Here is a 17,491-nt window from a genome sequence, read left to right as displayed (position 1 = left end):
CAAAAGCACTTCCCTCTGCTTTACTGCCTGCCTGTACCTATTCATAAGTGCCCGGTGTACCAAGCAACCCTTTTCTCCTCCATGTTTGACTAGGTAACGCTCCACCTGCTCTGTTTGAGCTTGTGGACAGACCCTGGTGTTCAGCTCTTTGCCTTGGGACAGTGACTCCTGCTGGCTTGTTTTCCAGTCTAGCAGGATACAGTTGTACTTTCCGTCTAGCAATCAGCTTTAACCCCATCCTGTCCATGGATCAAAGAAGTGATCGATAGGACTTATTGCCACCTTCAGCAGAACATTTATTTGGGAGCATGATAGATTCCCAAGGAAATGGGGGACCTTCCTGTGCACAGCTAAATATGTCCAGTGTGCCTAACCCTATGAAGTTCTGACCACCTCCACCGAAACCTGGGGACAGCAAGGGATGTCCTGAGCAGCTCACAGACTGCTATTTTGTGGCTGGCAGGCCTGAATGCTGATTTCATTAATACCTGGGATATACTTAAAGATGTACACCCACCTGTGGGGATTACAGGATCTGCCCTTGTGAGCAGATCTGTGATCTGGCTGTTCCCTTTTCTCCCCTCACCTTCTTACAGACACACAGCAATAGGCACTGCCATAGAAGTCTCTGTAAAGGAGTTGGTGGGAAGATCCTCGCCTGTTGCATGCTTCCTATTTCCTGGCAGCCCCTGGAAAGCCTAGCATCTTAGTTCTCCCACAGGTTCATGATTTTGCTTCTAACATTACCAGTCCTGTTGAACAAAACCATAAATCAAATACCAGGCTTTCACATGCAGTTTCTGATAAAATACTCTGGAAGAGCCAGACCAGAAGCATGCACTGGGGCACTGATTGGAAGGGACAAAATGGGACTTTCATTCTTGTTTAGTTAAATAACAGAAAAATGTCAATGTTGGCAATATCACTCTGACGTCACCTGTATTTTACCTATACTGACACTCTTTGGTACCAGAGGAAGGTGTAGGAATTAAATCCTTTATATTGGTGGATCAGGCTAGGAGAGGGGCTGTGTATTATTATTTCTTATCTTGCAGACTAAAGCACATACTATATGTGGGAAGAAAATTTATTGTTCTTTTCTCCACTGTGATTTGTGTCATAATAAACTTTACTTTCTCCTCTAAATTATTTCCTTCTCTATAATTTCCTCGAGTGACTCTTGGACCCTGAAGTGCTACCAGTCACAAAATTACCAATCGGAGCATTTTGGACTCTAGTTATTCACAAGAAACTTGTACTCCTGACATCCCACAAACACTGTATTTGCAGTAAGATGAAAGGAGCACTCTGTGCTTTAATCATGTCCTGTTCATTTCCATAAACTAGGATTTCTCTTCATTCAAGTGGCTTTCCATTTCTTTCTTTTTTTTTTATTTTTTTCTCTTCATTTGTGAAAAAAAACCCTCTACCATCAAATACCCCCATACTGAACTGAGCATTTTTCACTAGCAGTTTTGCAGCAGAACATGACCACTACAGGAGGAAGGGAAGGAAAAGACACATGAACAGTGAAAACAACCTTTGGATTACAAAAATCATTAATTCAGCTGTAATACTGGTGGTGCTAGATGTGGCTTTCTCCAGATTTGCTTTCAGGAAGTCCTCACCTCCATCAGATAGCTTGAACAGCCCATGCATGATAGCAACTCCATTCTGACTACGTCCTAGCAGAGTTTTTCTCCTTTCTCTTTTTCCACTTCTCCCACTTCTGCCTTTCTCACTTTTCTACTCATCTTTTTCTTCCTTGTCTCCTCTCATCTCCCTGCTTATTCTTTGGGAGAAGATTGCTTTATTCTCTATTCTTTATATTCTTTTATTCTATTGCTTTATTCTTTATTCTTTGGGAGAACATTGCTCTGGCCAAGTCAGTTTGCAAAGGTAAGGAAACCCAGATAGAAACATGTGGGAGTGATGGCTGCAGCCAGTATGGGCAGAAATACAGAAAAGCTGAGTAAATTTTCCAGGAATAACACCAGTTTCCTTGATGGCAATGGGCACCCCGCGGCTGAGCACACCCAGCACAGGGTGAGGAGCCCAGCTGCAGTACAGGAGCCCCTCACGCTGCCTTTAGGCTCTGTCCATAGCAGCTGGGCACCACTGCCTCATCGGCTGCTGCTCTGCTCTCAGGTGACACGTGAAGTAAAGCCTTAAGAGGGTTTTCATAACCTGATAGCATAACCTTGGGTCCCCACGTTTTTCAGCCTTGTCTTGCTCTGGGTGACTGAGGGGCCAGACAATTTTGTTGATTTGATTACATCCGAATACCACACCTTATTGTTCAGATAATTCATCAAAGTATCAAAAAATACCCTCAGGGTCTATCTGGGGGTATTCTGCTGCCACCTTTGCTAACCTTGCTAACCTTTCACTTTTCTTTCTCACTACACTTCCTTTCTATTTTAAATCAAACACCAGAGAAGATTTTTGCATCTTCCCCACTGCTGCTAGATTTCCCTAATAATAGTTTTTTTCTCCTCTTGTGAGAAAAGCTATGATAGACTTTCCAAAATCCCCCCTAATGTTTATATTCTGCATAATCCATGGCATCATTGAGAAACTTCAAGATTCTTTTTAGGAAATTAAAAAGGCGTACTTTTCCCTGACTGGCTTCATCAAGTCTAACATTAAGCTCATCTGCAGGTTTTATAACTCACTCCCTTGTAGTTCTTCCCTTCTCACGTGTGTGAGATTATCTTGATTTTAAAGTAAAACACTTGCCACATTCCATTTAGCTGGTATAGCAGAATATTATAGATATTTCTAAGGGAAAGTTGCATGATTTTCTCAACAGCTATCAGCCTTGATTAATGCCATCTGCTCTGGGAGGCTTGTAACTTTAGCATGTCAATCCTGTAGTTTCTCTTTTGATACCTCGGTGTTTGACAGGCCCTCATCTTTGGTAATTAAATGAAATATGTAGAGAGTGAAGATATTTCCAGCCAGTACAGACTGATGGGACAATATAACTTAGGCTCTGCAATACACTTGTCATTTTTTAATTGCCTCTTTGATCCAGCAAATCCACTAATTCTCTTTCAGATACTTGTATTTCTCAATTGTTTGTAGAAATGTGTCTGTTTGCTTTTGAAACTTCCTCTCCATCCTCCTGGTTCCCATCTTTCACCTTCCTTTGCCAGTTTACACTCGTTTCTGTCGGGTTAGCCAGGGCTAGATTTCCTTTTCCTGAAGGTTACCTGTTTGGTTCATCATACTGTGTTTGTTTTTTCTTGCCTTCCTGCTTCCTTTTTGGTTTCGGGGTATGCATACCTTCTGTGATGCAATTATGGTATGCTTAAGTAGTTCCATGCTGAGGCTCAGGATTGCAGTGTCTTCACTTCTGACTCGTTTCTTTCTCTGTACTTCTCTCCAGCCCTCCCCTCCCTGCAAATCCAAGAAATTTAAGGGATTATATTTTAATTGCAGTACAATTTAGGTGCTTGCTGGCTATTGGATTTCTCTCTCCACCCTGGAAGGCTTTGTGTGATGTTTTGTGTTTCTGGTGCTGTACTGGGGCGGGAGGTATTTGCATTAGCTTCTTTATTTAAGGCTGGCCCAGACCCAAGGCTCTACACTTCTAGATACTGCATGAAACCCAGTCGTGACACAAACAAGTGGCAAATGCAATTTCAAACAAAGGTCCTGCCAAGGCACTTTGAGGGGAAATGACAAATTAAGATTGGTCAGACTGTTTGATGCTGGAGCATGCTTCAATAAGTTCAAGGGCACCACCGGGTTTTGGAAAAAATCTGGATGTGTTATCAGGCTGGCATTATCCAGGAAGGGAGGAGTTGCTTTGTTTTTTCCACTGTGATCTTGTTTAACTATGTTTGCTAAACAAGAAACTAGGGGAAAAAAATGCAAAAAAGAAAAAAAAAAAAGCAAGAAAAATCCTGGTTTAAAACCAACAGACACACATGCTTTGTTTTAGTATCTCTCTGCCGTGGTAGGACAAACAGCTTTAATCAGTTTCAAAACAAAACAAAGCGAAGCAAAAAACGTGCACAGCTCTGGAACCCAAAGGGAAAAAAAGGCATTTACAGAAAAATGCCAAGAGCACTGAGAAGGAATGAAATGAGAAGGTCGGGGAGGAAAGAATTGACATCTTGCCTTCTGCTCACACGCTGAAAGTAAGGGTATTATCCATAACTGGGAGAGACAGTGGGGAAAAACGAGAAAAAGTCATGCAAGGCCCCAAATACGAACAGCCTGCATACCAAAAATTACACCAAATTACTGGGCTGCAAAGCTACAGCCAAGTCCTCACAGGTCCAGCGTGGAGTGGGGGAACTGAGAACATTTCCCATCTCCATGCTACATCCCAGCTCAGCTCTGGGCAAGAACCCACTGCCCTTCCCCACCAGGCGGCACCCCCCAAGCTACACTTGCAGTTTGGAGGTGACAGGTGCCACCACACACAGCAGGGGACACTTTAGAGAGTGTCGCCAAATTCCCCGGGTGGAAGTGGCTGAAGTCCTGCAGCATGGCAGCATTGCATTCACTGGACTTTGGCTTTAAAAGGAGATGTGTAAAGGAGAAGAATAGCACCGATGTATTTTTAGGACACAGAAAATTTTTATAAAAAGATACGTATTTTGAAACTGACCCTTGGAGGCCTGTTTAAAAGAGCTTGAAACTATCTGAACTACATAAGGAGGAAAAAAAAAAAAAAAAGGAAAGAAAAACATGCCCATGAGGGCTGAAAAATCACTTCAGTAATAGATGACTTTTAACTTTACATCAGAAAATGTTTGGCAGGCATAATTTTAAAGTGTTAGGGAAATGTGTGTGATAACTGCTTGGGTGAAAGAGCAAATGTAGTCCACAGTGAGATTTATCAAATGTTCACATAAGCAGTCAGAATCTGGCAGGGCCAGCTGCCGAAGAGGGACAAGGAGGATCACAGCTCTGAACTTTGAAAATCTAATGAAGCCCAGTGATTTCTCACAGGAAATTTTTCTTTGAGCATGTTCATGTGTCGTGGGAATGCTAGGGAGCAGAAGGCTCTGAAAAAATGCCAGCTATAAGGCACGAGGGAAACAAAACCCTACATGACCTACTGAAGGCCAAACCACCCTTTCCCTCTTTTGAAGCCGCAAAGATTCTCGATGCACCAAAACCGTGAGCCTTATTGTATTCTCCTCAAGTACACAAACAGGCCTGTAGACATGACTGGGGTTATCAGGAGGGTCTTGCAGGATTGGTCCCTTTTCAAAAGAGACCAGAAGAGCATTGAACAATCTGAGGTCTGTGTGGGATTATGAAGGCAGTGCCACTTGGGGTTTTCATGGGAATGGTACCTGACTATCTGCTCGCAGAAGAAAAGAGGGACTTCAAAGCAAAGAGTTACAGGGCTTGGAGGAGAATGGCCGGAGGAAGAAATGCAGCTTAAAGCAGAATTTAGCTAACCCTAGTTTTGCACTACAACTATGTAAGCAGCTTGCTTTTGCTGTCCTGCTACAGTTGCATCCTAGCAAAGAAGTGCACAATTTCAGCACCTTTTGTGTCACAAGATGCTTTAAAATGGTGGATTTTATAGCTTAGACACCTTAGAGATCTTTTCCCGTGCTTAAGGCCTGACCATTTTCCAACGCGATGACATTTGGGAATGTGTTTTCATGTGAGGTTCCTTGCTGCTATGGAGCCATAGCAGCTGGGTAGCCCTCAGATCCCATGTGCCAGAAATGATGGGACAGTCAAACCTCTGAGGTGTCCCAGACCTGAACTGGGCTTTTGGAGAGTGCTGGATATGCTAGAAATGTGTAACAGCCAGGCCTAGCTGCAAATGTCTGAGGAGGGAGCCAGATGGGTGAGTCTTCTGTTCTGTGTGAGAGTCTTGACAGGTTGTGGATAATTAGTTCATTTAGACTGGAGACAAGCCAGCACTACCTTAGCCTTGATCCCACATGCCTGAAGTATGAGTGGGAGTGGGGGGTACCCAGCACCTCCCAGGAACAGGCTGTGTCCTACATGTCAAAAGCTGGAATTTGATTCTGTTTCTCACTTTCAGCAGGACTGTGCTGGTTTTCCAAGTCCCCGAGGATGCATGAAAGCCATGTGTCTGTTTGGCCCAAATCGGTTGTAACTCATACTTTCCATATGAAGTTCACCATACAATAACAAAGAGAAATGACTTAATTGAATTTGTTTGGAACCCAATATCAGAGCAGTGTAACAAATAGAAAACAGTTCAGTGCTGTGCAATCAAACAGTTAGGGAGAAGTTACAAATTTCAACACACATGCAGCTGCATTGTGGAAAAACAATCAGAACTACTACATGTAATATGGTTGTGCTTCCATAACAATTTCCATCCAGGCATAGAGAAACACTTTGCATATTTTACTTGAAATTTCCCAGCGCTGTTTCCTGGGACAAAAAGGGGAGCTGTGGATCTCTGCAGCTGAATGATTAGCACAGGGTCACAGGGCAGGAGATGTGGAAGCAGGACTTTGGACTCCTGGTGATGTACTTTAACCACAAGACCATCCTTCAGTCTCCTTCACGCTGATGACTTTGGAACTAGCTTTAAAAGATCCAGTGAGACGCAATGATGGGAGTGCTAGATAGCTGCACTAGATAGCCAGAGGCAACAAAAATGATTAAAGACATGTGGGGGTATTTCTAAACAAAAAGATTAAGACCAGAACTATTTTATTTAGAAAGGAAAACAGTAAAAGATGATAGAATTGAGGTATATAAAATAATGAATGGTGTGAAGGAGAAATCAGATGCCCTTCATAAAACAAGAGGGCACCTAATGGAATTTAAAAAGGCATTAGCTTATAAATGGGTAAGGATATCACTCTCCAGCTTATCTCTAAGCAACCCATGTAACTCTCAGTTGCAGGATATTGATGTAAATGGTTCAATAAGATTAAGGAAAAAAGGAATGATTATATATAGCCAGTAATAAACACAGAAGATTTGGGGGCTAAAGAACATACTTCAAAGCTATGGTTTTGTCCTGAAAGAACCACCTCTTTTCCTGAGGAAGAGCTAACTCTTCTCATTCCCAGTTGTGTCTCACCTGCCTGAGTGCAGAAGGCCCAGCAAAAGCTGCAGCTGCTTTCTCAAATGTCCCCAAAAGAGGAGCACTCCTGCACACATGCTTTTCAGGAAGCCTGTTCCTCAGAACAGCACCAACACCTTAGAGATTCAGTTCTGCTAATACCCCAAATCACGTCCTCATCTTGCCTCCAGGAACCCCAAACTGTCTTTGTACCACAAAGCCCCGTCCAATACAGACTGTAAGCCTGTCTAACCCCTTTCCTGACACGCTATTTAGAACGAATCAGGCTGCTGTATATAAATGGTGCCAAATTTGCCTGTTGGTGGCAAGCTAGGAAGGCCTGTGCTAACCTTATGTGAGTGATCCTTAGTGCTGGGAGTATCTCTCTTCACTGTTTAGAAAAGTGTTTGAGGTAATGGACACATGAACAGTTAAAAAACTTGTAACGATCATTTTTGACAACTACTCAGCACTGGTCCCTGGTGTTGAATGGTCATGCTCTCTGAGCATGTTTCTTTATTAAGTCTTTCCTCTCCTTGTTATACAGTGTGATGAAAATGAATCAGAGAATCAGAGAACATCCCAAGTTGGAAAGGACCTGAAAGCATCACTGAGTCCAACTCATGTGGAAGGGAGTGAGTTGAGCAAGTGAACTCATGATAAAATGAATGTTACTAAACAAGTCAGAGGCAAACAATAAGCATGAAGGGTTTGACTTGAAGAAAAAAAAAAAAAAACTATAGAAAAAGAAATAGTTTTGCAGCTGGAACAGGGAAAAAATGAAGGATATATCTACAGGGCAAATCAGAAATTCTCCTCACGGACAAACACATGCAACATTTTCACTGATCAGAACAACAGGCATTGACTGAGTATTTTTTCCTCTGAAAAATTCAGATGATTTTTTAGATTTTTTTTTTCTGTCAGATGGTCTTTTTCATACTTCTATTTAATTAAAATTCAAAATAAATAGTGGCTTCCAGTTGTGAGAAGGATCTGGTTTCAGTTTTATAACAGAATCCCAAATTGCTTTTTGACAGATGTGATTTTTTAAATGAAAATGTATTTTTTTGCTTAAGGAAAGTAAACTTTTTTTCCACTGACAGTAATGCTGATGAAAAAAACCTTAGTTAACTACAGCCTATTGGGTCAGTGCAGGTAAGCTCACCAAGGTAAAAGATAGGCTGGGCTTTCTTTGTAAATCTTCTCCAAGTAGCTGAAGCTTTGAAGAAATGCCCAAAGCAGAATATTACCGAATTAAAGGCATCTCACTTTAAATGGCATCTTCTAGATGTTGTATCAGAAAACGTTCTTGGACACAAACACTAAACAGGGACACATTTATTGTCACTTAGTTTGAGCAGATTTTCTCTCTGGGATTTACTACCTATGTATACTTATAAAGAATGCTCATATCTCTTTCCAGACTGTGTTTTGCTAATGTGGACACTCAAGCCCCTTTGCACCTCCTTTCACAAGACAGATACTCCACTCCCTGGTCATCCTTCTAGCTCTGGTTCCAGCTTAAGTTCATCGTTCCCCAGGATGGATGCTCTGAGCTGCACACCCTGCTCTAGATTGCTTCACCCGTGCCCTACGCAGAACTATTAATATTTCTTTGTGTCTGCTGGAAATGCCTGGCCTGGGACAACCTCCCATAATTTCTGCCCAGCCAAATCACAATGGGATTTCACAGTTCTTTCAGGAGAACCAAAGGCTATGACAGATGAAGCCTGGCAACTCTTGCTACAGCAGTAGGAGACAGTTTTGTCCCCACACCAGCTGCGTGTTTGACAGAGGCCACCATGCTCACCCCAAGCCAGGAGAGGGCTGCATATGGGTGAGCTGATGCACTGCCAGTTACAGCCCCACATCACAGCTGTCATGTAAGTCATCTGGAAGTGTTCCTGTGAAAATAAAGGAAACCACATAGATGCTCACCCTGAACCCAAGGTCTGGGGCCACCGGTGCTGGCTGAGGGGGAATGACTGCAATTGTACAGGTCTCACTTGGGAACCACAGGCAGAAAGTCTGGGTGAGACAGAGCACCTTCCCTATCAGAGGGGACAACCTTCTTGTGCAGTGCTATTTTTATTTTATTTTATTTTATTTTTTTCCACAGGGCTGTTTCTTATTCAGTGCGAGTACATCAGGCAAGGAAAAAAACAGTTGAGTAAAAGTCACTAAATAAATTGTCAGGGTGAGTTGTCCTCTGCCTCAACAAGCACTTCTAAGGTTTGTATCCCTCACCTGTAGACTTCGGCTACAAATAAACCACCTGCAAAGCCGCATTTATGCTAACCTGCCAACCACATCAAACCGGCAGCTTCCTTTGCCAGTGGGGGCAGCCAGCCCTACGAGCAGCTATCAGGAGGTTATCAGGTGAGCCATTTATTTCATAAACACGGGCTTAAAGCGACTGAACATGCATCGGCACCCACTTTGGTGCAGTTGGGTATGGGATGATTGGATTTCTGCATCAAAAGCTCGATTAAAATTCACAGCAGACAACCCAAGATTATTAAAACTATGATGTACATCATCAATGTGGAATGTGCTCATGGCTTTCACAAATATCTAAAAAAGTGCTCAAGGTATTATCAGCTAGAAAGGTAGTAGTTACTGCCTCCCCCTGCCCATACGTATTCTCTAAGCGTATAAACATATTCAACACCTTTTAGCAAAGAAGTAGGGAAAGAAGACCCTACTCTGCCTGCACAAGGAGTAAAGCAGACAAAATAAAAATGAAGATCTGCATTTTATATTATTCACCTTTGATATGAAAAAAATATATAAATTAATTTGTATTCTACAGAAAGTAGGACAACAGCAATCTGTATTTTAGCACAGTAAGGGAAATTAATTATTTGTGAAACAACACAGAAGTTGATGGAACTATACCAGAGATGAAAGTTATCCAGGCTGTAAAAAGAAAACATAAGTACAATGCAGACCAACAGAAGAGATTCAATTTAAAGTAAGAGTTATGTTTCTGTCAGGAAAACAAAAAAAAACAAAAAAAAAACAAAAAAAAAAGAAAAAAAGAAACAACTAACTTAATTTGTTTCCTGGAAGGAGATCCAACTTGGCTCCATTGCAGCAGTGTAAAAGTGTCCAAAATAAGTAACAGCAGGCATCTCTGCTAAAATTTGCTTCTGATCAACATTATTTTTCCTCTGGTACCAGCGCAGAGCTGAACATATATTGCCAGTGAGGCACAGAAGTTTACTGCACAGAATGGGGAAAAAGGGGGCTAAAGCTCTGGAATTTAAAGCTCAGCTCAGCCAGCGAAATGGCTTAAGCACGGTCTTAATTCACATGCTTTCTGTGAGGCTAATTCCCACCTAAATGCTTAAATTTCATGCACACATAAGGCCAAAGCTTGGGGAGGGGGAAAACTCTTAATTCCACCCGTGTTCTGTGCCCTCTTCCCCACTCATCAAGGTGGGACCCTCACTGAAGGAGTGTTAGCAACACTGGGGGACTATCAGCTCCTGAAACAGCAGCATCCTACTGAGTCCAGCTGATGAGTAGTTACACCAAAGCAGGAACTTTACATCGTGTTTTAGTGGCCGTGATTTGTATATACCAGCACACATTAATAAATGAACAGCAAAGCACCATAATCACAATCTGCACATCTGTGTCTGTTTTACGGTACCCTGAAAATGTTTCTAAAGTAGCTTGACTACAGAAAGCAGAAATATCCTTCCCAGCTGGGCTTATGCGAAATTGTGCCCGACTGTGACTAGCAGATATGATATTTTGTTAATTGTGAGAGACCCCACTTTGAATAATGTCCTCACATTTGCTATGATCAGTGAGTATTTCCTTTCACGACACATTTTCTCCATACATAAACTTAACATAATCCAATAAAAAGCCTGTGTGTGCAGTTCTTCTACATGCAGCCTTTCCACTGTGCAGGGGAAGGGCTGGCTTTTCTATACATGATAGTCATGCGATTTTTCATTTCTGCGTGAGTAAGACCCACAATGAGTGGAAGCCTGCCTCATGCAAAATCGTTTGTTCTCAGGTTGTTCCAGCCTAAAACCAAAGGCTTCATTCGGAGACATCTGGCAAGTAGCGCTTCTCAGAAGCCAGCAACAAAAGCTGCACTAGACATGAGGAAATTGTTCATTAAAGAAACAATACCAAAAACCAACTAGGGAACTATGCCGATGTGACAGATGAAATTGTAACGAAAAGAACAGAAACAATCCAGAGCCAACACAGTCCCAAAGTTTTGCAGTAAATTGTCTTTTGCAAATGAGATGTACGCCAAATATCCTCCCTAAATTCTCACGTCTAATTCGGTCGTGTTCAAAATGGAATTTAAAAGGAGGCGGTTTCTGAGGGACAGAGCAACACCTAAGGTCTGAATCTGGCTCAAATCCAGAAGAATTCTCCTGAAATCAACGATTACAACAGTGCAAATCCGCAAGAGATCTAAATCTGTCCTAGCTGATTCCAGATCTATCTTTTATTTGCTATATGGCTTGAGGCAAGTCAGTGACCTTCTTTTTATTTCTCAGTTTCTCCATCCGTAAAATGGTGATAATACCGCTTGCAATACATGAAGGCTGGGGGGGCGAGTTCTGTAACATGGTCTGCATATGAAAATTGCTTGGGATAAGTTGCTTGTGGTCACCTCTATCACCTCTCTAGGCTCTTTATAATCTTAATACTCTTCTTTTCACTGGCTTGCATATTTCTCTTTCGAAAACCATGAGCCGTAGCCTGAACCCCTCACTCAAGTTTTCCGCTCTTTAACTCCACAGCGGGATCCACACGAGAAAAAACGAGGGTGAAATTTGGTCCTTGGCCCCCCAAACAACAACGACCTGCGAGGCTTTCTGCAACGAAAGGCTCAGTGCAGGGAGGTCTCGTCCCCCTCTGCCCGGGCTGGAGTCCGTCTCGGTGCGTTTTTGCAGAGCTCGGAGCGCCACACACCAACAAAGGTGGCAGCTCTGCCTCCCCTCGCACCCGAACCACGCATCTCTAGCAGTGAACCCCCCCCAAAAAAAAACAGTCTGAGCACACCCTCGCCCTGGCAGCTAGGAGAGGGACCTCTAGCGTGTGCTGCCGGGTCTGGCCGGGTGCTCGGGGCGTCACGAACACACCCGAGGCACCGCAGTCATTTTCAATGCGCCAGGGGAAGTTTCGCTGAGTGCCTCCCAACTACTTCGCAAGCATCCTCGCACGGGAGCAGTTTAACCCAATCGGCATCAATTAAAGTTCCACTTTTATTATTATTTTTTCTTTTTCTTTTTCTTTTTTTTTCACCCCTTTTCTTTCCTCCCCCGGCCAAGGCACCGACTCCCTTGCCTAACCCCCCCCCCCCCCCTTCCCTTTTCCCCCTCTGGCTCGCCCTCCCCCGGCGGCCGGCGAGGGAGGGATTTAAGGCGAAAAGTTGCGTTTTGGGCGAAGCGCTTGTGACAGCGAGGACGCGTGAGGGAGAAGAAGAATAAGCGAGGAAGGGAAATAATAATAATAATAACAACCGGCCGGGCCCCCACACGCACCGGGCGATGCCCGAGGCGCAGCGGGGAGGCTCCGCGCCTCGGGGGCCGGGGGGAGCAGGCGGGGCAGCGCTGCGCCCATTTTTCATGTGCCCCAACAATCCCAGCACGCTCGGTGCCCGCGGGGCATTCTCGAATAAACTTGTATCTGGCTGATTGAAAACAGGCGGCGGACGGCTCTTTTATTTATTATTATTTTTTGTTGTTTTTTTTTTTGGGTGGGGGGCACGACGGCCGGTCCCGCGGCTCCTCAGCCCTTTCACAGCCCCCTTGGCGGGGGGGGGGGACACCGCGGAGGACGGGCTGCGGGGCCGCGCGGGCGGGGGGGAAATGGCCGCGGGGCCGCCTCCCCTTCGCCAACAAAGGGCGCTGAGTGCGGGGGGGGGGCTCCGGAGGGGCTGCGTGAGCCGCGAGGTGCCCGCAGCTCCCCGCCGCGCACACAATGGCGGCCCCCTCCCCTCCCGCCGCCCGCCGCCGAACAATGCGAGGCGCGCACCCCCCCCCCGCGCAAACACGGCCGATGCCATGAAACACCCCCCCCATCACCACCGCCACCACCACACGCACACACCTTGGAGGGGCGGCGGGGAAAGGAGGAGCCCCCACCACCCGTCCGCCTCCCTCCCTCCTTCTTCCCTTCCCTTCCTTTCCCTTCCCTTCCCTCCCTTCTCTCCCTTCCCTTCCCTTCCCTTCCCTTCGCCGCCTCCCCGCGGCGCTGCGCGGGTTGCGCGGGGGAGCGCGGCGGGCGGCGAGGCGAGGGCGGCCGCGTCCCCGCGCGGGGTGCGGGCTGCGAGCGCCCCGGCACATGCGTGGAAAGCAGCGGCACCCTCCGCAAAACAACAACACGCCCGGGCAGCCCTTACCTGGAACATCGCCGCCGACAAACTCTGTCCCTCTTTTCCTTTTTTTTTTTTTTTTTTTTTTTTTCCTCCTCTTTTTTTTTTTTTTTTTCCCCCTTTTTCCCACCGCCCCCCCCCCCCCCCCCCCCCCCATCAAACTCACACACTTCCGATATTTCTCTCTCCCGGCAGCGGTCTGCTCTCCTCGCTACACCAGAGAGAAATGCAATAGCTTGGCTAAGGTAGACAGAGCAAAATACAGAGAATAGTTGCTCCAGGGCTTTGAAACCCCTCAAGGCAAGGATCAGGATACAATTAGCTCATGTCTCTACCTCCAGTCTGAATCAATCTCCGAAATAAAAGTTAAATTAAATTAACTGATCACACGGGCATAAAATTGATCTCCTTCGAAACGTGCATATAGATAGATATATATATATATCGCGTCTAATTTTTTTTTTTTTTCGGATTTCTTTTTTTTTTTTTTTTTCTGTGTGGAAAAAACAGTCTCATTCCAGCCTCCAACTTGCTTTTTACTCTCCTCTTGCACAGAAAAGCTGATTTTAATCGTTGTGATTAGTTTTGATGTAACGTTTCCGCGGGCGATTTCTGCAAATGGATGGAGTGTTTCTTTGCCAGAAGAGGGAAAAGCAGCAGATGATGATAATTATAAGGATTGTTGGTTGTTTCTTTCTTTCTTTCTGCCTCTCTCCTTCTTTTTATTTGTATTTAGAGCTGTCTCTTCACTTTCCCGAGCTGACCTGACATTGCCATTGCACTAAGGTCGCACAACTTGTTGATTAGGATCACCTCCCGTTTTGATCGAGGGATATGTGATAATTTGGCAGTGGAGCAACACATTTTCTGTTCCCTTGGCTATATAACTTCCCAAATGACGTGTATAAAAATAAGCACATGGAGTCTGCTTTGCCCCAATCAAGTCTGAATCAATGCCTGGGGGTGATACACAAACTCATTTCAAATGTTCAACCATGCAGAATTGCAAAAAGATTGAAGGAGTTGCATTGCATTTTTTATTTTATTTTATTTTATTTATTTATTTTTTTTTGGAAGCAGCAAAATTAAAAGAAAACAAATCCATGTAAGCAAATCCAGGAATTTACCACTTAGCTTCATGTGACATTGCTCACAAATGCTACTAACTTTCTTTCCCCAATTATCCAATTAAAATGGAGCCCTGCACGTTTCCTGTCCTTCAGCCGGGAGTTTGCAGCTCCCTTCTCCTGATGAAAATGAAACCAGGGATAACAAAATAATTTGGAAATCTTTCTCCTGACCGGGGTTCACTTATACTGCCTCTCACTTACACTCCCACTCCATTGCACGTTGCGTCGTTCAAAGCTCCTGTGTATAGAAGTCTTCTTTTTTTTTTTTTTTTTTTTTTTTTTTTTTACATTGGGCTATTTTGTCATAAACCCATGGGTCACCTCCCATTAGTGTCACATCCTTGCAGTACACTTTTTTGAAACGGTATGTTTCTAAGCACTTCACAGTCCATTAATTCAGAGACTCTGCTGACATTTCTTGTGAAAAAGACCAGGCTGTGAGGCCAAAGCTGCCCAATAAAGCCCCTGAATAGGACCAGACATATCCAGCAAATACCTACAGTTAGCTTTTTATTTGTGTTTATTATTTTAAATAAAATAATGCAAAATATGACAATTGCCTTTTCCTCATAAGGCAGTTGATGTAACCTAAGGAATGAATAATTCTCTTGCTTAAAAGTAGATCCAACCCAATACACTCTTTTTACCTTCTTTTTCTCTCTAAACACAAGAATAATAACAAGGTAACATTTCTCATGTAGGAATCACATCATTTGCAACTGCTTTGCCATTGTGATATACCACACGTAGATGTACTGGGTTGATTAATCGAAAGTGGCTGACAGAAATTGAAAGGAAAAAACTTTAAGGAACCACACACTTTCACGCCCCAAGAAATACTGAACCTAGCTTCATCTGCAATTTTTAATTTTTAATATTCTTCCAAACAAACCAGTAGCACACAGGGGGAACACCTCCCCTCAACCATTTGTGCCTTCCCCACTTGGGTTTTTGTGGACCATGGTCACTGCAACTCTTACTGATGTTATGCAGCTTTAGCAACCGAGTCACTTTTAAGAACTTAACGCTGGTTTAAAAACTTAAAGTCTTATGGCTCGCCAGTGAAATGCAGTAAAGAAAATGCTCAAAGTTTTCCATCCAGTTGAAGTGAGTAGTTTATAGAGTTCAGTAGACCTGTGTCTTGACCCAACTTTATTTCTGGCTCACCGTGTGTCACTGCAAAAATTTTAATGTCTCTCTGTATGTGACTGTTTTAAATGCTTCACTGCTCTTCTCTTTCTAATAAATAAATAAAGCAATGCCAGCAGCCTGGTACTCATTAGCGACCTGCATAATACAGAGAGAAAATCAGGAAGGGAACAAATTTTAATTTTAAGCTTGCATGTGGCTGTTAGCGAGAAAGGTGAGGGAAATAGAAATGTACCTTCCTTTAAAAAAGCAAAAAATATTATTATGCTTTATTTTACCTACATTGAAGGCTTTATCAAATTATGTCAACAGTAGGTTAAAAAAAAAAAAAAAGAAAAGAAAAAAAATATTTTCTTCAGAAGCAAGAAAATGTTTTCATTATCTCATGAAGGCTCATTTGGTAAAACTTTCATCTCTGAGTCAAAAAATGATGGGCTTAAGTCTCACACAACATTTATGGGGTAGGGGACATGCACAATGGGGGTAGCTGCAAACCATGGTGGGTAGTAGATATCTACTAGTAGATATAGGGGTAGATACTGCTGCCTCTGTTCGTCTGCTGCCATTCCATGACAGGACTGCAGCCTCCTCCTTCCCATTATATGATGGTGAAAAATATGAATGCACATAAATGAGATAAAGAAGCCAAGGTTAATGGTTACGCTTAAATACCATCTGCATCTCTTTTTACATGCAAATTAAACATTTCCACAGTACTTTCTAAGCAGGGCAGAGGAAAGACCCAGCCTGTGGTTATCCTGCCCTCTCCCTGCAGCCCTCCTTCCCTCTGCTCAGGCCTCAATTTACTGCTGGCGTGGCCCTGCTCTGACCTGCAGATGTGTTTTTGACATCAGTACAGTTCACAAAAAGACAGCCTAGCTCATAAGGGCTGTCACACATATATATATACAAATATATATAGAGATAAATATGTTAGCAGTGTTTACCTTTATCAACTGCTTGGAGGTAATTTGCATGTAAAGGAGAATGCATTAAACCAAATTCTTTTCTATTTTACTCGGAGTTATCTTTTTTTTTGAAAACAGGTTTACATAAAACTTCATTGTGTTTGTGCATTATAAATATTTTACTGATGCTGAATAGCAACCTTAATGAGCACAAACTGAGTTCAATATTTGATTTCTGAATTTTTGCTCAAATCATCACCTGTTCCTAATTAGCCCCTGGAAAACTATAGTAGTTTTGCTGCATCATTGTCAATGTTAACAGTTTGGAAAATTGCAGCTTTTGAAGAGGCAGGGTTTCCAACGGCTGCAGATCATATGTGTCCACTTGCTAAAGGGCATTATTTCTGATTTATCTGTAATCCTGTCTGGAAACAAATACAGGGGCTCTTCTCAGGAAGTCCCTCATGTCAGCTTGACCTTCTTTTCAAAGTTTCCTCCTGCAGTTCGGTAGGTTTTATATATGTATCAATCTCGTTTCAAAAATATTAAGAAAAGCTGGGTAGTGTGGAAATAAAGGCTAGCAACAGTTGCCTACACTACATAGTTTGTAAGTGATTCCTTCTCCTTTTTAGTAAAAATTAGAGGATTTTAAATTGCATGCAAAGGGGGAGATTTATGAACACAGTTTCTCCAGATTTGTTTTCCCCAAGGACTGTTAAAAATACCATATATTTTTCTTTATTATCAGTAACATTTTGATGCAGAATTTGAAGAAATAGATTTTATTATTTAACTGTAATGTGAATTGAACAGGGCAAGCCCTAACAAGCAGGGAAGTAGCCTAAGCAATGATATCCCTTCTGCACTTGTGAGAAGAAATGACTGGAAATCAAGCCACGGGTGCACTGTAGGAAAG

At 43.3% G+C, this 17,491-nt stretch overlaps 1 protein-coding gene across 2 annotated transcripts in view; it reads right to left on the bottom strand.

Annotated features, from left to right (window-relative positions):
* KCTD1 (potassium channel tetramerization domain containing 1) overlaps nucleotides 1-13,650 on the bottom strand; it is a 97,920-nt gene extending 84,270 nt beyond the window's left edge. The window contains exon 1 of one of the 2 annotated variants that reach the window (XM_084511898.1): nucleotides 13,557-13,650. Coding sequence is in view for 1 of the 2 variants with exons in the window: in XM_084511896.1 (XP_084368022.1) it covers nucleotides 13,416-13,424 (9 nt within the window). In the remaining variant the exon portion in view is untranslated. Of the gene's footprint in view, nucleotides 1-13,415; nucleotides 13,490-13,556 lie in introns of those variants that run through there. The other variant, XM_084511896.1, reaches the window with a different exon arrangement.
* Between the last annotated feature and the right edge of the window lie 3,841 nt (nucleotides 13,651-17,491).

Source organism: Aythya ferina, assembly GCF_964211825.1.
Source record: "Aythya ferina genome assembly, chromosome: 2".
NCBI classification, from domain to species: Eukaryota; Metazoa; Chordata; class Aves; order Anseriformes; family Anatidae; genus Aythya; species Aythya ferina.
The sequence above is the reverse complement of the archived record's forward strand: the minus strand, read 5'-3'. Positions and strand labels throughout refer to the sequence as shown.